This window comes from Heloderma suspectum, chromosome 4, assembly GCF_057233095.1.
Source record: "Heloderma suspectum isolate Gila_16-S chromosome 4, 16-S_ref, whole genome shotgun sequence".
Taxonomy (NCBI): domain Eukaryota; kingdom Metazoa; phylum Chordata; class Lepidosauria; order Squamata; family Helodermatidae; genus Heloderma; species Heloderma suspectum.
In genome coordinates, this window is record NC_139461.1 from 31493976 (window position 1) to 31517764 (window position 23789).

Sequence of the window (23789 nt, forward strand, 5' to 3'; positions counted from 1 at the left end):
TGGCCACCTAATGCGAAGAGAAAACTCCCTGGAAAAGACCCTGATGCTGGGAAAGACTGAAGGCAAAAGGAGAAGGGGACGGCAGAGGATGAGATGGCTAGATAGCATCACGGATGCAATGAATATGAACTTGAGCACGCTCCGGGAGAGAGCGCAGGACAGGAAGGCCTGGCGTGCTATGGTCCATGGGGTCACGAAGAGTCGGACACGACTGAACGACTGAACAACAACAACAACAACAACAACAACTACTGATTTCATGTTAATGCTAGGGATGGCGGAGAATTTATCCCCGAAACTTCGGGGGGCCGAGCGCCAACGTGTTCGGCCCCCCGAAGAAGTTTCGGGGATAAATTCTCCGCACCTCCTCCGCACCCCCCCCGGGACGGGACTTACCTTTCCCGAATGTCCCTCCCGGCAGCGGGTCCTGGTGGCAGTTCGGCAGGTCTTCGACAGGGGCAGAGGCGGCAGCCGGTCTTTTGACCGGCTGCCGCCACCGCCATTCCAATAAAAGTAAAAAAAAAAAAACACCCCCGTGATAGGCTACGTGACGATTAACGTAGCCAATCACAGCTAGATTTGCAAACTCAGCCGTGATAGGCTACGTAAATCGTCACGTAGCCTATCACGGGTGACTTAAAAAAAAAACCGCGTACGGCTAATGGCGGCCCCCATAGGGAGCCGCCATTCACGTTCCTTATTTGGTCGCCGTAGTCTACATAAAGATTACGTAGACTACGGCGAAAATAAGGGTAACGCTATTTGCGTTGCCCTTATTTTCGCCGTAGTCTACGTAAAGATTTACATAGACTATAGCGACCAAATAAGGAACGCGAATGGCGGCTCCCTATGGGGGCTGCCATTTGCGTACGCGCTTTTTTTTTTTTTAAGTCACCTGTAATAGGCTACGTAACGATTAACGTAGCCTATCACGGCTGACTTTGCAGATCTAGCCGTGATAGGCTACGTTAATCATCACGTAGCCTATCACGGGGGCGTTGTTTTTTTTTAACTTTTTATTTCGTGGCCGGGTGAGGCGAGGCGCCTCCTCCCCGGCCTGAATTTCGGCCGGGCGAGGCGGGAAGCCTCCCCCCCGGCCTGAATTTCGGCCGGGCGAGGCGGGAAGCCTCCCCCCCCGGCCTGAACTTCGGGGGGAGAGCAGCGAAGCGCCTCCCCCCCACCGCGAACAAGCTGCGAGACCAGGTAAGTGGCTTTCGTGCACTCAATAAACGTGCACTCAATAAATAAATAATATAGTTGATGCTGGATTTACTCCCAGATTTTCATTTTGAGATTTTATTTCTGTTCTGCTTTGTTTTTCCTCTTTATGTTGTAATCCCCTTCCACAGATGTTGAGGAACTTTTTTTTAGTGAAAGTTATTAGAATCTCAGTGCATGACTCACAAGCAATATGGAGTATTTTGACCAGAAATGTAAATTATTTGGTAACGTAGGGAGCAATCCTATGGCCTCTCGTCAGAGGCTAGATAGCCATAGGATATCCGGTTTTCCGGGAACCGATCTCGGAGCCTGCACTCCAAGGTTGGTTCTCGGAGAACCAACCTTCTCCTCCTTCCACACTGCCTCACAGGCAACGCGGAACAGCCCTGTGCTCTGCGCTCGCAAGAGGAGCGTGGAGTCGCCAAAACGGTCTGTTCCAGGGGGCTTTCCGGGGCGGGAAAGGCGGAAATGCTGGTATGACACATCCTATATGTCGTCGGGGAGCCTCCTGCCCCACTCCACCCTCCCATGGCTAGACAGCCTAAATCGGCTGTCTAGCCACAAATGCAGGGCAGGAGAAGCACAGAGGGGACGATTCCCCTCCATGCTTCTCCTGCCCTGTATTGGATAGGCGTCTGTCTCCGATTTTGGAGGCGGACGCCTACCTGCATAGGATTGCACCCTTAGTTTATTAGAATTGCTAGACTTTGCCAAAATTCCTTGCTGTTGCAATCTATCACATTTGCATGGGTTTTACATTAAAGATATTAAAATAAGATATAATGCACAAATTCACTGGGATAAGACTTTAAAAATATATTTTTGTTACTAAAATTTCTTACATCTTCAATCATAAATAGTTCATATGGAACTACATCCTATTAACTCCAGTAGAACATGCTTTAGAAAAAATGATCATAGCCTAGCATCACAAACTTAACACATTACTTGACATGAAAGCCCATTAACTTAAATGTGCTGTTTTTGTTCCAATCCCAACTCTTTGTTGTGTGGATGGTGACCCGCCTGAATGCCTCCATTAATTTCATTGAAAGCAGAAAACAGCTCTCTATGTTGCAATGAATAAAGAATTCTGTGTTTACAGGAACTCTGTGTGCATATTTGGAGCCCATTAACAGATTGCTGGCTTGGGGGGAAAGCCCTGCAAAGACTAATTGTCACTGAAATGAATGAATCCGTGTACACATCAACTCTGTGTACACATCATTACACACACAGGACTTTGACTCTAGGCAATTCATTAATTAGAATATTTCTATCCCCCCCCCTGCTTTTTTTTGGTCCATGTACCCTTCCTGCAGCGTAAACATAAACAAATAAAAATAAAATGATAATATAGTTAAATACACCATAAAGTCAAAGCAAATGGTCGATCATATCAGCTAAGTCAAATTAATTTTCACCTGCCCTGAATGACAGCTGAAAAAGCTACGTTTTTACTGCTTGCCCAAAGTAAGTAGCACTATTGAAGCTTGATCAACTTCTCCAGACAGGGCATTCCATAAGTTAGGCCCCATGACTGAAAAGTTGCTCTGTTTTGTACATACCCACTGGACTTTCCAAAGTGGCTGTCACGGGGGGACTTAGCTGGACCTCTGATGTAGATCTGAGTGGACTGTATGGGAGGTGGCAGTCCCTAAGGTACAATTTAAGATGCTTATGTTTGCACATTAAAAGGTTATTCCAATTTCCAAGAAGGCCATTCACTTGTTCTGGACAGCAAATTGCACCAGCGGGGCAATAGTATTTATTGATACACTTGTAAAACAAGTGAGAAAAATTAATGTAAAATTGTGCTACTTGGTGCATATTTCCCTTAGTATGTCTAAAATACATTTACATTGGCAATTTCACTTTTCAGTACCATATTGTTAAAATGTATTGCATTTTTACTTCCTAGCACCTTGTGGAAGTCGTTCTACAGGTTCTGAAGGCACAGTTCTATCCCCAAACTACCCTAAAAACTATAGCATTGGACACAACTGCATTTACTCCATTGCGGTTCCCAAGGAATTTGGTGAGTAGTAGTTGCTTTATTTATTTGTATTTTACTTATTATACAGTTAATTTTTCCATATCTTTACTTGGACTTTGTACTTATTTTGAAATGAAATGTATATAATGCTAATTGAAACCTGCATTAATAACTATCATTACTAGCTTCAGCATTCAGCATCAGTTTGTTATTCTTCTGACATGTTCTTTTACTCTTGTACTTCGGTATATCTGTATTTTGGATAAAGTGGTGGTTGTTCTCATAGAAGATTGCGTGGTCGTTTTATCAAATTCTTTTTGTAAATGTTTTGAAGGATGTATTTGTCACTCCAGAAAGGTATCTTGGTTTTTTAACCTTTATTGCATATATCAGGGAGGAACTGTATCTGATAGCCAACATATGGGAGGGAAAATAATTTTTTAACATTAGAAATATTGATTGGGTAGAATTAAGGTAACAGCTCTGCATGTATGCGAAGGTACAAAGAAGAAGATGTGAGCTAGAACCGTATAGAAAGCTACAGCAGGAAAAGATAATTATGAGTTACAGTTATTGAAATGCAGTCTTACATTCTTATAACCTAAACCAAAGGCACTCAACAATGAAGGAGAGCTAGAATTAAAGAAACAAATGACCGCATACCATGTGGTACTTACTTTAAAATGTTCTGTAAGGTGGTTCTAACTGCATGGAGGTTCTGATGACTGTTTCAACACACTCTGGGGATTTCTACACCAGCCTAAAATCCTGCATTTAAAATGGGGCTTTCCACTTCCATTTTAAATGCAGGATCACAACTGATTCCCTTTACACGTGCTTCCTTCTCTGTAGATGGCCATTCCCATAGCGTTATGTTTCCGTGAAGAGGCATTGCACACGTTCCAGGTTCAGCGATACTTGCTCCTGGGTTCCTGCCCCTTTCCCTCCCCTTGCACATTACTGGTGGCTGGGGACTGACACATGGACAGCTCCCCCCCGATCTCCCTGGGCCCCGCCTCCCTCTCCCATGCTTTTGGCCAATCCCTGCCACTCAGCCCCTCTGCTGCTGCTGCACTCTGCCACCCTCCTTTGCCACCATGCACTGCTGCGCTGCCATTCTGCTGCTCTGTCGTTCTGCCACTCTATTTTGAACAGGCAGGCTGAAAATGGTGAGGAGCCAAAATGGCACAGGAGCGGGAAGGCTGAACACCCATCAGACCTTCATCACCACCTTCGACATCATGACAGTGCCCCTAACAACCACACTCTGTGCTTCATTCACGCTAGGGGAGAAATACACGGGGAGGACATGGCTCTCCATTTGCACATATCTGGAAAAATACCCAATTTTTTCCGTTTGAGGAAAATGTGGGATAGGTGGGAGGAAATAGTGGAATAACGACTGGACAATGATGACATCATGTAATGGACCTGCACAATTCAGTAAGTGAGCAACCATGAATGCACAACAAACTTGAGGTGTAGAGATCCCCTCTGCCTCTGGAGATTTCTCAGTGGTTACAGGAAAATGATAGCACTCTGCTCACTGTATGGCTGGTGCTTATAGATAGCCAGCTCTTGATAGAGTTACAGACACACAAAAGCAGCCATGCAGAGTGTGGAGTCATCTTACATCCCAAGGAATGTAGTCCTCAAAGTTAGCACAAGACCCAGCTCATTATGACTTGGAGCTAGGCTGAATTTTGCTTTGACTAGCTGAAAGTTGTTCATTGATTGCTATTGAATTCAATATTTATTCTATTGAAAAAAAATGTTCTCCTTCAAAACCCAGGATATAACAGTAGCCTGCATTTCAGCAGAGAGCAAGACAGAACACTGGTGGTATGGAATGCTGAGGCTGCGGGAGTTTGCCATTCACATGATCTTGTCTGATCTCAGAAGCTAAGTGGGGTCAGCTCTAGGGATGTCAGAGAATTTCTCCACGAATCTCTGGGATTCGTGAAGAAATTTGCATTGCCCTTATTTTCTCCAAATTTCGTGGAGAAATTTGCTATTTGCATTGCCCTTATTTTCGCCATAGTCTACGTAAATCTTTACGTAGACTACCCGTGCCCAAATAAGGAACGCAAATGGAGGCGCCCATGGGTGCCTCCATTTGTGTACGCATTTTTTTTTTCAAAGTCAGCCGTGATAGGCTACGTAAAGATTTACGTAGCCTATCACGGCTGACTTTGAAAATCTAGCTGTGATAGGCTACATAAATCGTTACGTAGCCTATCACGTGCTTTTTTTTTTTTTACAATTTACTTTTTAATTTCGCGGCCAGGGAGACGGGGCACTCCCCCCCGGCCAGAATTTCGGCGGTGAGGGATGGGGCGCCTCCCCCCCGCCAAGAATTTCGGGGGGAGAAACGGAGCGCCTCCCCCCCACACCGAAAACAGCTGCGGGACCAGGTAAGGGACTTTCGTCCATCCTTAGTCAGCTCTGGTTAGTACTTGGAAGCGAGACCACCTGGGAATCAGACTTCCTGCACTGAGCAGGGGTCTTGTAGGCCCCTTCCAACCCTATGAGTCTATGATTCTGTGTACAAGGCACCAGTAGATTAAGGGAAGGGCAATCTTCAGTAGCAGCCATGAATGAAATACTGAAATGGAACAAGCCACTTAATGCATGGGAATGTTCCCTTTCTCATGATTTAATAATCTTTACATTCGGAGATGAGACGCTCTCTGTGGAATCCAGGAACTTTTCTGTTCTTCTGGTTGGGTACTTAAAATATAGTAATATAGATTAGAAGTGATTTTTACTTAAGCTTTCTCTTCTGTTTTTCCTCTGCTCTTCCTTTTTTATCTGTTGATTCTGCTGCTATCTCATTTGCCCTTTCGACTACCTTGGATTTTCTTGATTCTATTTGCTTTTGGTCCCACTGATGCCCTTCTCACCAACCTTGTCTTATTTCATTTCTTTATTATTACTGACTTTATGTCAGGGCTGTGGAGCTCCTCTAGTCCAAGAGTTTTGATTTTTATGCTGCTGTCTTATTCTTCTAGTTTTCTTTGCCTACACAGCATTTGTTTTATCCTGTCGTTACGTCCCCTCCCATAGACTCGCCCCCCCCTCAACTGTTTTCTACAACCCTATGCCAAGGGTTCATGAAAAGGGGTGGGTGGGAATATCTTTGCCTATGAACGCTTCGCAATTTAACACCACACGCAACTAAATGTGTTATAGGGAACTAATCTCGTGGAAGTCAGTGGAACTTACTTTTGATCAGGTTGTTTTTGGTTTGCCGTGTGTTTTTGATCCTGCTCTTTTGACTCCATGTGGTTTTTGCAAAATATGCTACAGCCAAACACCAAATGCAGTCAAAACACAGTCTAGGTTTTGCGCATACTGGAATCACAAAATCTAGCTAAGAGAAATTCAGTTATTTTCACTAGATCAAAATGTAATAGAACATGTTGCGTCTACCTATCCTTACTAAATAATATGTGACTTAATTATGCATGTTGTGCAAAGTGGCTTTTCATGCTTCACATTGCCATGACAAGGAGAACATAACGTGTTTAAAATCTACATTTTTTTTTCAAAACAGACAAACCACAACATTTGAATTAGGGGAATGTTGCAAGAACTGGTAATGATCTTATTTGACTTATCTGTTAATTATATTTTTCATTCTAATCGGCCTAATAAGAACCAGAATAATAGGAAAGTTATAAACACAGGTAAAATTTCTGTCTACTGTGTTACCTGTAACACAGTTTAGGTCTGTAGGGGAATCTTCTATTAGAATCTCTTACCCAGAATTACTGTCTTGGACCCAGAGATGCATCTGCCAAGGGGGTGGATGGAATTTGGATAAAAATACACATAAAATATCTCTGTCTGGATGAAGACACAGATTTTTGGTCCATGGAGCAGTATGAAGATTTACATGAGTACTCAGGTACTGAATATTATCTCTGTTCAAACATCAGCACAGTTTATTTTTTTTTAAAAAAAAAAAATACTATGCTTTTGCCCTGAAATTTCATTGTTTGATTTTGTACCTGATTTTATCCCATCTTTGTGTACAGCTAGTATGTATTTCAAAACCACATTTTCAGTAGCAGTCAGTAGGTTAATGCTTTTCTGGTTCTTTGGCATTTTTTGTATGAAAACTATCACATCCAATAGCATGCTTGATGCTCTATAGATCTTGGATACCCTCATATATTTCCTGAAGGTGAAGAAGGAGTAGCATTGCTAATATTTGGGTCCTCAGTCACGTACATTTCCATGTAGGGAAGGCATCATCTAGGTGAACAGTTCAATGAGTTTGTGAAATATATTTCCCATATATTCAGGAAAATCCTGTGCCTGTGAACAGGAAGATCCATCTAATTTTATGATAAGGATGTTTATGCTTTATAGCCAGGCATGCAGTAGATTTGTAAACAGGTTGAAATGGTTGTGCCTTAAACTGCTGCCTGCTTCATTGGCTAGGGAATTGATGTAAAAATGGTTGCATTTTGCCAAGGTCTGGGAGATAATTTATATTTACCTCAAGAATGTGTATTTTCTACATATTGCTAATGTACCAAAACCCACATCAGAAACTGATGATTTCTTGCACAGATGTTTATATTTATTTCAAGAATTTAGATTTCTGGATCTTGCTAATGTACCAAAGGCCACATCAGGAATTCATGACAGATCAGGAATTTCTTGGACAGATATTTTATCCTTTTTCATGTATGGCAATTAATAGTTTTTGAGACCATTTTAACTCCAGGTCAATGAGAATTTTGAGATAGCCTATGCATATGTAAGAAACTAAGGCTGCAATCCTATACACATTTATTTAACAGACAGTTTCAGTCTATTTTCCACCTCCCAGCTGAGCAGAGCAGAGCAGGAAGCTGCTCCAGCTGGTCTAGACACTATAGAAGCAAGCAAGCTCCCAGAGAGCGAGCGATCAGAGTGAGCAAACAGGGGGAGCAAACAGGATTTGGCCAGGGGAGTTGCAGTGGAAGAGGAGACAAAGGCAAAGGGGTAAGTGGGCTGGAGTAAGAAGGAAAAGGTTGTCCTTTTCCTTCTGAGTGGCTGTGAGCTCACCAGGTGCTCCTGAGAGCTCCAACTGAAATGGATGTGTGTGGCCTGAGTACTCCCAGCAGCTGTGTGGGCAGGAAGTTTCAGTCTGTTTCCTGCCTCCCAGCTGAGCAGAGCAGAGGAAGCTGCTCCAGCTGGTCTAGAGACTATAGAAGCAAGCAAGCTCCCAGACAGCGAACAACCAGAGTGCATGAACAGGGGGAGCAAACAGGAGTTCGCCAGTTGAGTTCAGCAGCGGAGGTCAAGGGGGAGGCCCCTAACATTTTTTTTTTTTAAAAAAATTGTCTTGTAACACGCACTTCCATACCAGTGGGATTCTGTTTTAAACCTCCAGTTAGTAGAGGACCAGGCACAGGCTACTCTAGAACAATCAGAAAGCTAGACACAAAAAGGGAAAAGAGGCTATGGAAGGACAAGACTCCCCAGTGGTGGTGACCTGCAAGGTGTGTGCCATGTTTATTTTCTTGCCTGAGAACAACATGGCCTACACATGCAACAAGTGCAAGTTGATCACACTGCTGGAAGAAAAAGTGAGAGGACTGGGGCAGCGACTGTCGACCCTCCAGGGAATAAGAGAACACAAAGAGTTCTTGGACAGAACGGTGGAACTACAGCAGCAAAGGGAAGAACGGAAGCTTGAAGAGCAACAGCAAGCTGAGGCAGAAGAGGAAAATGCTGAGGTGAGGAAAAATGCAGTAGAGGATACTCCTTGGAAAAGGGTGACAGTTAGGAGCAGAAGAACTAGAAGCCACTCTGTGTCAGTGGAAGCAGTGGAGCTATGGAAACGTTTTCAGGTATTTGATAGGGATGGCAGAGAATTTCTCCACGAACCTTCGGAAGGCTGAGCGCCGAGGCATTGGGCCCCCGGAAAGTGTTGGGGAAATTCTCCGCCGGCCCCCCACCCCCCCCGGATGGGACTTAACGTGGCCGAATGTCCCTCTCAGTGGCGGGTCCCGGCGGCGGTTCGGCGGCGGTTCAGCGGGGGTGGGGGCGGTGGCTGGTCTCCCAACCGGCTGCTGCCGCCGCCATTACAAAATAAAAAAGTAAAATACACACACGCACACCCGTGATAGGCTACGTGACGATTTACGTAGCCTATCACGGCTAGATTTCCAAAGTCAGCCATTATAGACTACGTAAATCGTCACGTAGCCTATCACGGGTGACTTTGGGAAAAAAAGAAGCACGTACGCAAATGGCGGCGGCCCATGGGCGCCGCCATTTGCGTTCCTTATTTTGGCACGTCTAGTCTACGTAAAGATTTATGTAGACTATGGCGAAAATAAGGGCAACGCAAATAGCGTTCCCTTATTTTCGCCGTAGTCTATGTAAATCTTTACGTAGACTAGATGTGCCAAAATAAGGAACGCAAATGGCGGCGCCCATGGGCCGCTGCCATTTGCGTACATGCTTTTTTTTTTTTTTTCCCCAAAGTCACCCGTGATAGGCTACATGACGATTAACATAGCCTATCACGGCTGACTTTGGAAATCTAGCCGTGATAGGCTACGTTAATCGTTACGTAGCCTGTCACAGAGGTTTTGGGTTTTTTTTCACTTTTTCTTTCGCGGCCGGGGAGACGGGGCGCTTCTCCCCGGCCTGAATTTCAGCCGGACGAGGCGGGGCGCCTCCCCCCCGGCCTGAATTTCGGCTGGGCGAGGCGGGGTGCCTCCCCCCCTCGCCTGAACTTCGGGGGGAGAAGCGAAGCGCCTCCCCCCCACCGCGAAGCAAGCTGCGGGACAAGGTAAGTCCCTTTCGTACATCCCTAGTATTTGAGGATGAGACTGGAGGACAGCCTGCAGAGGAGGAATTACAGGGGAGCCTGCATGAGAGCGAGCAATAGGCTGAAGGTCAGTCAAGCAGAGGCGACGAAACCAAGGCCTACAGCAGCAAGAAGAGAATAGTAGTAGTAGTGGGAGACTCCTTGCTGCGTGGGATTGAAACCCAAGTATATTCTCAAGTATGTCGCAAAGGCCTGTGGATTTGTCAGGTGTGCTCTCTCCTGAGAGGACGAATTAGAGATGTGAGTGAAGTAGGGGTGGACGAAAGTTGCTTACCTGTCGTCGAAGGACGTTCACGGTGGGGGGGAGGCGCTTCGCTGGTCCCCCCGCGAAGTTCCGGCCGGGGGGGGAGGCTTCCCGCCTTGGCCTGGCCGAAATTCAGGCCGGGGGGGAGGCTTCCCGCCTCGACCCGGCCGAAATTCAGGCCGGGGAGGAGGCTTCCTGCCTCGCCCGGCCGCAAACGTGAAAGTTTTTAAAAAAACAAAACACGCCCCCTGATAGGCTACATGACGATTCACATAGCCTATCACGGCTAGATCTGCAAAGTCAGCTGTGATAGGCTACGTCAATCGTCACATAGCCTATCACGGGTGACTTTAAAAAAAAAAAAACAAGCGCGTACGCTAATGGCGGCCCCCATAGGGAGCCGCGATTCGCGTTCCTTATTTAGTCACTGTAGTCTACGTAAATGTTTACGTAGACTACAGCGACCAAATAAGGAACGGGAATGGCGGCTCCCTATGGGGGCCGCCATTATCCGTACGCGCTTTTTTTTTTTTTTAAGTCACCCGTGATAGGCTATGTGACGATTGACGTAGCCTATCACGGCTGACTTTGCAAACCTAGCCGTGATAGGCTACATGAATCGTCACGTAGCCTATCAGGGGGCGTTTTTTTTTTTCTTTCATTGCAATGGCGGCGGCGGCAGCCGGTCAAAAGACCGGCTGCCGCTACTGCCCCGCTCGAACACCCGCCGAACTGCCGGCCGGACCCGGCGCCGGGAGGGACATTCGGTGAAGGTAAGTCCCGTCCCGGGGGGGTGCGGGGGGCAGGGGGGTTCAGAGGATTTCTCCCCGAAACTTGTTCAGGCGGCCGAACATGTTGGCGCTCAGCCCCCCGAAGTTTCGGGGAGAAATTCTCCACCATCCCTAGACTGAAGGGTTGCCTGCATTCATAAAGCCCTCTGACAGGTATCCCTTTCTTCTCATCCATTTGGGAACAAGTGATACTGCCAAGTGGAGCTATGAAGAAATCACATCAGACTTTGAAGCTTTGGAAAGGAAACTCAAGAAGTTTGGGGCCATAAAGTTTTCTCATCCATGCTTCCAGTAGTTAGAAGAGGGCTAGAAATGGAAAGAAAAATACTCCGGGTGAATGACTGGCTATGAAGGTGGTGCCAATGAGAGAGATTTGGATTCTGGTACCACGGGCTATACTTCCTGGAAGATGGACTGTTGGCAAGGGATGGGTTGCACCACACAAAGGCTGGGAAGAATATGTTTGGCCACAGCATGAAGAACTTCATCAGGAGGGCTTTAAACTGAATCCTACAGAGAAAGGAGATGTAAAGTTGGGGATAAGAATGGATGTAGGCTGATGCACCACAACAAAGAACAGTTCTAATAGCGCCCAATAATAGTCTTCACAGTGCCCAGAGTATGGGAAACAAACAGAATGAACTTGAACTCTTAATACAGGAGGGAAATTATGACTTGATAGGTGTAACTGAGACTTGGTGGGACAACTCTCACGACTGGAATACAGCAATTGAAGGATATAACTTGTTAAAAAAGAACAGGAGGAACAGAAAGGGAGGTGGGGTTGCCCTATATGTGAAAAATACACATCTTTGCACAGAAATACAGGAGGATGAGCTTGGTAGCCCCATTGAGAGCATCTGGGTTAAAATAAATGGAGCAAAGAATAAAAGGAATATGGTAGTCAGAATATGGTACCGGCCACTGAATCAAGGAGAAGATGAGGATGAAACTTTTGAAAAGCAAATACCCAATGTTTCAAGGAAGCATGATGTAGCAGTATAATGGGGGACTTCAATTTCCCTGATATTTGTTCGGAGACAAATTCTGCAACACATGGCCCCTCCAGGAAATTCCTGACTTGAGTGGCGGATAATCAGAAACAGGCAAGGCTGCCTCTGTGTAGGGATGTACGAAAGGGACTTACCTTGTCCCGCAGCTTTTTTCACGGTGGGGGGGAGGCGCTTTGCTTCTCCCCCCGAAGTTCAGGCGAGGGGGGGGAGGCATCCCGCCTCGCCCGGACGAAATTCAGGCTGGGGAGAAGCGCCCCTTCTCCCCGGCCACGAAAGAAAAAGTAAACAAAAAACAAAAAACACCCGTGATAGGCTACGTGACGATTAACGTAGCCTGTCACGGCTAGATTTCCAAAGTCAGCCATGATAGGCTACGTTAATCGTCACGTAGCCTATTACGGGTGACTTTGGGGGAAAAAAAGAAAACACGTATGCAAATGGCGTTTTTGCGTTGCCCTTATTTTCGCCATAGTCTACGTAAATCTTTACGTAGACTAGACGTGCCAAAATAAAGAACGGAAATGGTGGCGCCCATGGGCCGCCGCCATTTGCGTACGCGCTTTTTTTCCCTTTTTTTCCCAAAGTCACCCGTGATAGGCTACGTGACAATTTACATAGCCTATCACGGCTGACTTTGGAAATCTAGCCGTGATAGGCTACGTAAATCGTCACGTAGCCTATCACGGGTGTTGTTGTTGTTTTTTTACTTTTTTATTTTGTAATGGCGGCGGCGCCCCTGCCCTCGCCGAACCGCCGCCGAACCGCCGCTGGGACCCGCCGCCAAGAGGGACATTTGGCCACGGTAAGTCCCATCCCGGGGGGGGCGGGGGGCCGGCGGAGAATTTCCCCAACACTTTCGGGGGGCCGAATGCCTCGGCGCTCGGCCTCCCGAAGATTTGTGGAGAAATTCTCCGCTATCCCTACCTCTGTGTAGATTGTGGTAAAAGAGTGTCTGTGAAAGTGTGACTACAGCAGGAAAAGGTTATTCCGCTTGTGGACTTCATGAACAATGGGAAGTATGGAAGGTGTTATTTCCACACAAGGGTGCAGTGTCATAATAGGTTGTCTTACTATTCAGCAACTTGATCCTTAAGGAATTTGGCCTATTATAAAAAGAACTGAATACACTTTAACTTGAACAATTAAAAAAGAGCTCTTCAGTCCTTAAATCAGAGCAACTAAGTCAGCCTCTCAATCTTTATTTGCTGTCTTTTATTATGATTGTTTAATGTTTAATCAATTAATGATTTGATTAATTTATTGTCTACATTGTTGTACACTGCTGTGGGATCTGATTTGTTGAGGGGCAGCATAGGGATATTTTAAATAAATAATCACAGGTCCATATTATAGATCTGGAATGGGCTGAGGTTAAAGGTGTGTGTGGGTATGTGGGTGTGTTTGTTTTTGATTTGTTTTGTTTTGTTTGCAGTTTGTACCTCTTAAATGTTTCTGGCATTATACAATTTTAGTCCAGTCAAAGCTGTCTAACTCCAGAGTGTCGAAGTAGGTGATCCTTGAAATCTCTTCCAGTTCTATGATTCTATAAAGTTTGGGGATGGAGCTGAAATTGTTTTTGCTTTCATGTTCATAGCTTTTTTCATGGCATTAACTTTAGGGTATACCTAGAATGACACAAGTGTGGCTCACTCATGCAGTATATAAATGTTATATTTTGGTTCTCCAAGCCACAATGTTCCCTTTATTGTAGATACGTATTTCGAAAGCTGTGTGGGGTCATACGCTATTTAAAACATGTCCTCCAAAAGCCAGCACTTCAAAGTTGTGCTTACTGTTCAAAAGCCAAATTCACATTGAGTGAATATCTCAAAATGAATAAATGATACATAACATTAATGACAACAGCAATAGTCGTATTTTCTGCTGGGCCAAAATGGGGTAGTAGTTTCACATTTCATTAACATTTTCTCACACACACGCACACACACACACAACCATTGAAACAAACAGCCCTTTTCACTGATTTCACACACCTTTGCAAGAGAGTATGAAACTGTTCACAGAAGGAGATGTTGGGGAGTGGAGTAAGAAGGCACATGTACCAATTACTAAGGCAATTGAGCTGATGCTTTCTCACCCTGATGAATTCATGCTTTGGTGGCAAGTTTGAGCAGAATGTGGATGGAAATGTGGCATCTATATTTGGATGTAGAAGGTCTGTGAACTATTAATAAACTTAAATTTGATTTGGATGTGCGTCAAAATGCATGTGGGAATGCAGATATTGTCCATCTGAATATACTATTCATGGGAATGCCCGTTTTGTCTAGCCACATTGCTATGCTTTCATTTGGATTGCATTTTGATACAATGAAACTGCCAGTATTGGCATGGCAAGTTAGGAAGCATCTGCCAAGTCATCAAAACAATAAAGCAATAGTAGATTGGGGGGAAAAATGGCTATGAATAACTGTGGCGGGGGGGGGGTGCTAAACAGGTCTGTGGAGAACTGCCATGGGCAACTGAATCTAATTCCCCTTCCCCGCTGCTGCATAGGTTGAGGTGGGCTGGCTGAAAACTGGAAAAGCTGAGTTTGACATCATCAGTGGGCATCCCAGGCTCATAAGCACATCTGGAGCCTGACTGAAGCCACATGTGTAGCTGATCAGGATGGAGATGGGGCCAAGAGGCAAACCCAAGCCATTTAAATGGCCCTTTAGAGAAAGCCAGAGAGGTTTCAAAGTGATGGGAAGGAGCGCGAGAGAGACCAAGCAAGTGTATTGGAAAATAATGAAGGAGGAAGAGTGAGCCAAGACAGAGGAATGGCGGGGGAAATGTACCAGAATAGAAGAAAAGAGCGAGTCAGATCTGGTGAAGGAGAAAGAGATGGAAGAGAAGAGAGAGGCAGAGGCAGAGCAGGAAAAAACAGAGAGAGAATCCAGGTCAAGGAACTAGATGGTGATGCCTCCCAAGATGCCAGGAGGAGAGGAGGAAAGGCAACTGCCTGGAAGCTAGGGGGAGGGAAGGACTGAAGGAGAGCTATAACCAAACCTCTTGTAGGGAACACAGGCAGCAGGTTTTCAGGGATTGGGTCAGCATGGACTTACTTGGCTGGGTTCATTCAACACAACCAGCACTGCCAAACATCCCATAAGAGGGGCAAGTGAACTGGGAAATGAGAATGATCTAGGTGGGGAAGATGTTCCACAGGACAAGCTCAAGCAAGCAGCCCAGAGTGCCATTGCCCAGAAAAGCACAAGCAGGAGTGGGCTGAGAAGGAACTTTATGCCATAATCAAAGCAGATGTCCAGTTGGAAACACCCCGTTTACCAGAATTCCCACAGTGGACCCACACATGAAGATATTCTGAATGTTAAGCTTGCATATGAAATCACTGAAAAGCCAAAATAAAAGTAGAAGTATGTCCAATAGACACATTATGGGGATACATGTAAATGTTATTGACTTGTGTCTCTCCTTGCCCTCCACACACACCCTGCACAAACCTCTGGTGATGTTTAGTTGCAGGGGGTGAGAGGGAAGCGTAATATGATATCATCACATTAATGTTTCCCAATTCCCTTTAAGCAATAGCCAATAAAGAAGAGCGAGAAATGTTAAGGTGAAGTTAACATTGCATTTCTAGAGGGCACATTAAGCAGTCTTTGGTTGGTGGTGTCTCCCTCCAATGCAGGGATGGGCAATGTGTGGACCTCCATTGGCTATGCTGGCCAGGGCTGATGGGAATTGCAGTCCAACAACATCTGAAGGGGCACTAGTTGCCCACCCCTGCTGTAATGTGTTGTTGTTCAGTCGTTAAGTCGTGTCCGACTCTTCGTGACCCCATGGACCATAGCACGCCAGGCCTTCCTGTCCTCTGCTCTCTCCCGGAGCATGCTCAAGTTCATATTCATTGCATCGGTGATGCTATCTAGCCATCACATCCTCTGCTGTCCCCTTCTACTTTTGCCTTCAATCTTTCCCAGCATCAGGGTCTTTTCCAGTAAGTTTTCTCTTCGCATTAGGTGGCCAAAATATTTGAGCTTCAGTTTCAGTATCTGTCCTTCCAATGAGCACTCAGCGTTGATTTCCTTTAGGATGGACTGATTTGACCTCCTTGAAGTCCAGGGGACTCGTAAGAGGCTTCTCCAGCACCACAGTTCGAAAGCATCAATTCTTCGGCGCTCAGCCTTCCTTATAGTCCAGCTCTCAGAGCCATACATTACTACTGGGAAAAAAAAACATAGCTTTGATTATACAGACTTTTGTCGGCAAGGTGATGTCTCTGCTTCTTACTATGCTGTCTAGGTTTGCCATAGCTTTCCACCCAAGGAGCAAGCGTCTTTTAATTCCATGGCTACAATGAGTACAGTCACCATCTGCGGTGATCTTGGAGCCCAAGAATATAAAATCTGTCACTGCTTCCATTTCTTCCACTTCTATATGCCAGGAAGTGATGGGGCCAGATGCCATGATCTTAGTTTTTTTAATGTTGAGTTTCAAACCAGCTTTTGCACTCTCCACTTTCACCCTCAACAAGAGGCTCTTTAGATTAGGGGTGTATGAAACCCCACTTACCTGGCTCCGCTGGGTTCCGCAGGTGGGGGGAGACGTTCTGTCCCCCCCCGAAATCCTTGACGGGGGGGAGGTGATCCGTTCCTCCCCCCCAGAATCCTGCCCAGCTGGCTCTACTCTGCAGCCAGGCCGCAGAGCCGCTGGCTTGGCCAACCCGCAGCGGGGGCTCCATCCGCTGCTGGGCTGGTGCAGACGCAAATGGCGTCCTGTGTAGAGGATGCCATTTGCGTCCCTACGCCAGCCCGTGATAGGCTACATAAATATTTATGTAGCCTATCATGGCAAAAAAAAAGGGAATGCAAATGGTGGCGGCTACGGTGGCCGCCATTTGTGTTCCCTTGTTTAGCTGTGATAGGCTACGTAAATATTTACATAGCCTATCACGGCCTTTCGAAAGATGCGAATGGTGGCTGCAGACGCGGCTGCCATTTGAGGAGCACCGGAACGGCTAACCAAGGTAGGCTCCGTTCCGGCCCCTTTCATGGGGTGGGGGGGCAGGGGGCTTCGTTCCGCTATGGATTTCGGGGGGCTGAATGCGCTGGCATTCGGCCTCACCGAGATCCATGGCAGAATTCTCCACCATGCCTACTTTAGATCCTCTTCGTTTTCTGCCATTAGGGTGGTATCGTCTGCGTATCTGAGGTTGTTCATAATTCTCCCGGCAATCTTAATTCCGACCTGTGATTCATCCAACCCGGCGTTTCATGATGTACTCTGCATATAAATTAAATAAGCAGGGCAACAATATGCAGCCTTGTCATACTCCTTTCCCAATTTGGAACCAATCGGTTGTTCCATGTCTGGTTCTTACTGTTGCTTCTTGGCCCTCGTACAGATTTCTCAGGAGACAGGTAAGGTGGTCTGGTACTCCCATCTCTTTAAGAATTTGCCACAGTTTGTTGTGATCCACACAATCAAAGGCTTTAGCATAGTCAATGAAGAAGAAATAGATGTTTTTCTGGAATTCTCTTTTTGCTTTCTCCATGATCCAGCGAATGTTGGTGATTTGATCTCTAGTTCCTCGGCCTCTTTGAAACCCAGCTTGTACTTCTGATAGTTCTCGGTTCACAAACCTCTGAAGCCTAGCATGTAGGATTTTGAGCATAACCTTGCTGGCATGTGAAATGATCACAATTGTATGGTAGTTTGAGCACTCTTTGGCATTGCCCTTCTTTGGAATTGGAATGTAAACTGACCTTTTCCAGTCTTGTGGCCACTGTTGAGTGTTCTAAATGTGTTGGCATATTGAGTGCAGCACTTCAACAGCATCATCTTTTAGGATTTTAAATAGCTCAGTTGGAAGACTGTCATCTCCGCTAGCTTTGTTGTTAGTAATGCTTCCTAAGGCCCACTTGACTTCACTCTCGAGGATGTCCAGCTCAAGTTCAGGGACCGTACTATCATGGCTATCAAGGACATTCAGATCTTTCCTGTATAGTTCTTCTGTGTATTCTTTCCACCTCTTCTTAATCTCATCTGCTTCTGTTAGGTCCCTGCCTTCTTTGTCCTTTATCATGCCCGTCTTTGCACAAAACGTTCCCTTGAGATCTCCAATTTTCTTGAAAAGTTCTCTAGTTCTATTCCATTCTGTTGTTTTCCTCGATTTCTTTGCATTGTTCATTTAAGAAGGCCTTCTTGTCTCTCCTTGCTATTCTCTGGAACTCTGCATTCAGTTGGATATATCTTCCCCTTTCTCCCTTGCTTTTTGCTTCCCTTCTTTCCTCAGGTACTTGTAAAGCCTCATCAGACAGCCACTTTGCTTTCTTGTATTTCTTTTTCTTTGGGATGGATTGAGTTGCTGCCTCCTGAACAATGTTACGGACCTCCGTCCATGGTTTCTCAGGCACTCTGTCTATCAGGTCTAATCCCTTAAATCTATTCCTCACCTCCACTGTATATTCGTACGGGATATGATTTAGGTCATACCTGAATGGTTTAGTGGTTTTCCCTACGTTCTTCAATTTAAGCTGTAATTTTGCAATAAGAAGCTCATGATCTGAGCCACAGTCAGCTCCAGGTCTTGTTTTTAGTGACTGTATAGAGCTTCTCCATCTTTGGCTGCAAAGTACATAACCAATCTGATTTCAATATTGACCATCTAGTGATGTCCATGTGTAGCATGGGTCTAATACTGGATGAAACAGCATAATGAGAAAGCAGAAGTGAGGTCACGGCAGTGAGAGTAAAATCATATGTACAATTATTAGAAATGCTAGAGAATTTTGAGACGGATTAAAATGAGCTCGTATTTCTAAGATTTTTAGAATTTTTTTTTCAGATTTTTTAACTTTCTTGAAATTTACACATATAAATCCATAGAAAAATATGTAAGTTTCTGCTGAGGAAACGTTGAATGGAATGGGGGACAAAACACTAAATGTTACAAACTGAGGTAAATTATGTAAACAGTCATGTAAATATTTATGTAATTATTTGTGTATTTTTCCGCATGACAAAAAATATATATATTTGCATCCATCTGTGATGGACAATGGAATGAAAGATGCCTTACAATCCAGGAAACACAGACAGAGCAGATTTTACACAGTCCATACATCCCTAATTATTATTATACATAATATGATATGGCTGCAACCCATATATGATGCTATGCAAAAATCCCACTGAATTTTACTCTGGCGTTTTCAGAGTAAGTAGGTAAAGGTAAATTGTAAAGGTCAATTCTTCAAAAACATGAAGGAGAGTTAATCAGTAATTATTGTATAAAGCCAAGCCAGTAGTGACAATACTTTACCGAACGTGCAGAAAACAACAAGGTTTTAAATCAAATTATTAGGCTGATAAACTTTTTATGGAGTGGAAATAAAAAGCGATTTTACAGTCAGGTTTTCAACTTTTCACCACTACCTTTCTGTGGAAAAATCACTGCAGTGTAGCCCTTTTTTCAATGTTTCGTTATTCTGTCATGCAGAATCACAGCTTCAATATTTCATACAATGACGGGTTTAAGCTAGAAGATAAATGATTCACAAAAGCACACAGCATGCCATAGGCAGAATCTTTTTGTAAACATGGAAGACTCATCATCCTTGACACTCTCCCACTGATCCTGCAGAAGGGCGCAATGATCGCTAATTGTTTAACACTGCAGTCCACTGCAGTGATTGAAATTAAATGGGAGTTGCTTAATTTTCCTCTCTTTTTCTTGTCGACTCACAATATGTAATTTGTGAGGGGAAGCCCACAGAAATGTACAGAAGGTTTGTTCTTAATTCAGACTGACATTTGGAGGGGATGCAGGTCAGTAAGGATCTGACTGTGACTTCTGTTTACCAGCTGGGCTTAGTTTGAGTCCTACTGGCTTGCACACTACTGCTCTTTCTGATATTCTGAACTGTATATCGGCAAACCTGGGTACTTGGCATTATTTGTAGTATTTATTTCTTGCTTTTTCTCCTTCCCATTAGGGTTCGTTCATCCTTCCTTCCTTCCTTCCTTCCTTCCTTTCTTTTGCCATTGGATCATGGCCAGAGGCCAACTGGCATGGTGAACTCCCACTTTTCTCTCTTTCCCACTCACCTTGATGTTTTGAAGTTTTGTTTCGAATACAGATTCCCAGAACATACTCATTTCAATAAACTGAAACCATCACTGTGCCACTTAACAGCAACTGTTGAGAGATAGGGTGAGATCTTACCTTTTTATATTTTTATTGTTTATTAAATTTATGTGTCACTTTCCACTGAAAATTTTTAAAACAATACAATACGAAAGTGTTCATCTATAATACACAAAATCCCCCCTCCCCCGCCCTGACAGCTTAGAATGAACATCACAAAGCAGCCCACAACAATTGGGCCAAACTAATGTCCAAATGCCTGGACGCCTGGAGTATGACTTTCCTGGCGCCAAAAATATGACAATGTTGGCATCAGCTGCGTTTCCTTGGGGAGCTTCCTTACTCTTTTATGGCCAAGTGGGGAAAAGAGATTTTGTCCTAGTTGTAGGAGTGGCCCTAGACTAGCTGTCAGAAATTGGTGCCCTAGGCAAATCATGCAGTTGGCACCCCACCCCAAACCCCAAGGGCAGATCTAGGCTGAGTTTGGTAAACTGAGAAACATTTTGCCCCTATTTTACATGTAATGTTTTTAAAGCATATTTATGTAAACAGTCGTAATTATTCAGTTTTTTCTGTCCATCTGTACAACCAATGTTACTGAGATCAGATAAAATATGAAATAATGACGTCTTTGTTATTTTATTTGTATTTTTTAATTTGTATTTTTCCCCTCGAATATAGCACCCTACTTAACTTGGTGCCCTAGGCAACTGCCTAGTTCGCCTATATGGATGGGCCGCCCCTGGGAGTGGGGTGCCTCTGCAGATTGCACTTTCATGTCAGCCATCAACACACTTCCATTTCATTTCATTCCATTTATTTCATGTCTATATCATCCGATAGTCAAAGCTGTCTGCACGTGCACAGGCACACACGCCTGCACACACTCACCTATGCACACAATCCGGCAAGTTATTATTTCATATATACCGCTGGTGACTCTTGAGAATTCATGTGTTTGCTTGTTTACTAGTACATTATCTGAACCCATCATAAACTCCACTTATGCATCCCATTCAAACTCATACACAGAAAGCTTTTTTACACCCCTTACTATACACCCTGTTTACACATATCTCACTCACGCACTCATTCACAGACCACTCTTTTATTCACCAGTCCCCATTCACACACACATTCCGCCTTATTCTCATGGCCGTTACAATTCATCTGAAGACCATCAAAACGTACTGCTGTAAAACAGTCACAACATGTAGGTTACTAAAAGTAGCCCTTACGCCAGTCCACAGAGGAAGACTAACAGCAGTTCTGGAAGTTGCTTAGCCCTGGCTGAGCCCTGGGAGATTTCCAGTCTGGGGAACCCCTGTTCTAATTTGTTGCATAGAAGGCATGGGTATGTCTTGGTTCAGGACGATACTGTTTCCAGTATATTAGGGTGATATAATTATTTGCCCCAGGCTATTGAGTGAACTGCGTGGTGGTTGAGTAGAAATATGGACTTTCCACAGCCAAAGTCTCTGCCCCTGGACAATTTTAGTACATTAGCACTAGGGTCTTTAGACCAGAGTTTAGGCCAGCCTTCCCCAACATGGTACTCTCCAGATGTTTTGGACTTCAGCTCCCATCAGCCCCAGCCAGCATGGCCAATGATCAGGAATGCTGGGAGTTGTAGTCCAAAATTCCTGGAGGTGTAGACACTGGATCATTTGGTTTTGTCAACCAGGATTCAATTTTGATTGACCTAAATATGACAATCCCTTTCCATGCACCATGCAGTTGTACCTATTTCTGGAAGCCTGGAAAGCTACCCACAAAGTGATGATGACTCAGTTAAGATTTCTGACCTACCTAGAGATGTCAGAGAATTCTGCCACGGATCTCCCCGAAATCCGTGGCGGAACAAAGCCCCTCCGCCCCCCCCATGAAATGGGCCCGGAACTAGGGATGTATGAAAGTCACTTACCTGTTCGCGGATTATGTTGATGGTGGGGGGGAGGCGTTCCGTCCCTCCCCCCAGAATCCTGGCTAGCTAGCTCTGCTCCGCAGGGATTCTGTGGAGCCGCCGGCCGGCTCCACCAGCAGCCGGACATCCGGCCGCTGGCTAGCAGGGACGCAAATGGCGGTGGCCGTAGCCGCCGCCGTTTGCATCCCTGCAGTCAGCCGTGATAGGCTACGTAAATGTTTACGTAGCCTATCACATCTGACTTAAAAACAACAACAACAACGCGCGTACGCAAATGGCGGCGGCCACGGCCGCCGCCATTTGTGTTCCTTATTTTGGCACGTCTTAGTCTACGTCAAGATTTACGTAGACTAAGACGGCAAAAATAAGGGGAACGCAAATAGCATAGCAAATAGCGTCGCGTAACCATTTCCGTACGCACGTGTTTTCTTTAAAGTAATCAGACGTGATAGGCTATGTAAACATTTACGTAGCCTATCACTTTTTTTTTTTAAACCTAGCCGTGATAGGCTACGTAAATCTTTACGTGGCCTATCATGTTTTTTTTTTTTTTAACTGGAAATGGTGGCAGCGGCAGCCGGTTGGAAGACTGGCTGCCACAGCTGCCGCTGCCGAACCGCCACCGGAGCCAGCACCGGAGCTGCTGCCGCCCGGAAGGTCCGCCACAAGTAAGTCTCATCCTGGCGGGGGCAGGGGGTGGCAGGCCATTCCTCCACCGATTTTGGGGGTCCGCATGCACTGGTATTCGGCCTCCCCGAGATCCGTGGCAGAATTCTCTGACATCCCTACCCGGAACAGAGCACCTACCTGCTTCCGTGCACTCTGACTTGCAAATGTCTGCAGCTGCCATTCGCTTCTTCCATGTAACCGTGATAGGCTACGTAAGTATTTACATAGCCTATCACGGCTAATGCGGGGACACCATTTACGTCCCTGCGGAGGCCGTGATAGGCTACGTAAGTATTTACGTAGCCTATCACGGCTTCACTAAGGGAACGCAAATGGCGGTGGCTACGGTGGCTGCCATTTGCGTTCCCTTTTTTTTTTGCCGTAATAGCCTACGTAAATATTTATGTAGGCTAAAACAGCAAAAAAAAGGGAACGCGCTGCCATTTGCGTCTGCTGTTTTGTTTTTTCCGTGATAGGATATGTAAATACTTATGTAGCCTATCATGGCAAAATACATGAATGCAAATGGTGGCGGCTTCGGCAGCCGCCATTTGTGTCCCTGCAGGCTGCCCAGCGGCCGGATGTCCGGCTGTGGGCGGCCTCAGCCAGTGACTCTGTGGAATCTCCGCAGAGCAGAGCTGGCCAGAGAGAATTTTTGGGGGAGGGATGGAGCACCTCCCCCCCACCATGAATGTCACCCTAGGAAAAGGTAAGTTATTTTCGTACATCCCTAGACCTACCACATATAAATCACTGTTTTCCACAGAGTTCTGCAGATGCTGACATTTTTGACATGTGAAATACTTCCCATGCATTTTTGAGCTATTCTGTTGTAGATATGAAACTAACATAAAAGGAAATCTGTAAGGAATAACATCAGTAGGCCACTAACAATTTGTTGGCGAATGGTCCATAGCAGATTGACTATAGCATACTCCAGAAAATGCAAGCACAAAATTTGTTCTGCCAGCTAAGCA

The 23789-nt window shown here is 45.2% G+C and overlaps 1 protein-coding gene across 1 annotated transcript in view; it reads left to right on the forward strand.

Moving 5' to 3' along the window:
• The window catches only part of CSMD3 (CUB and Sushi multiple domains 3), an 819154-nt gene that overhangs the window by 522084 nt on the left and 273281 nt on the right, over positions 1-23789 (forward strand). The window contains exon 30 of the mRNA XM_084851442.1: positions 3143-3259. Coding sequence (XP_084707568.1) covers positions 3143-3259 — 117 coding nt within the window. The remainder of the gene's footprint in view (positions 1-3142; positions 3260-23789) is intronic.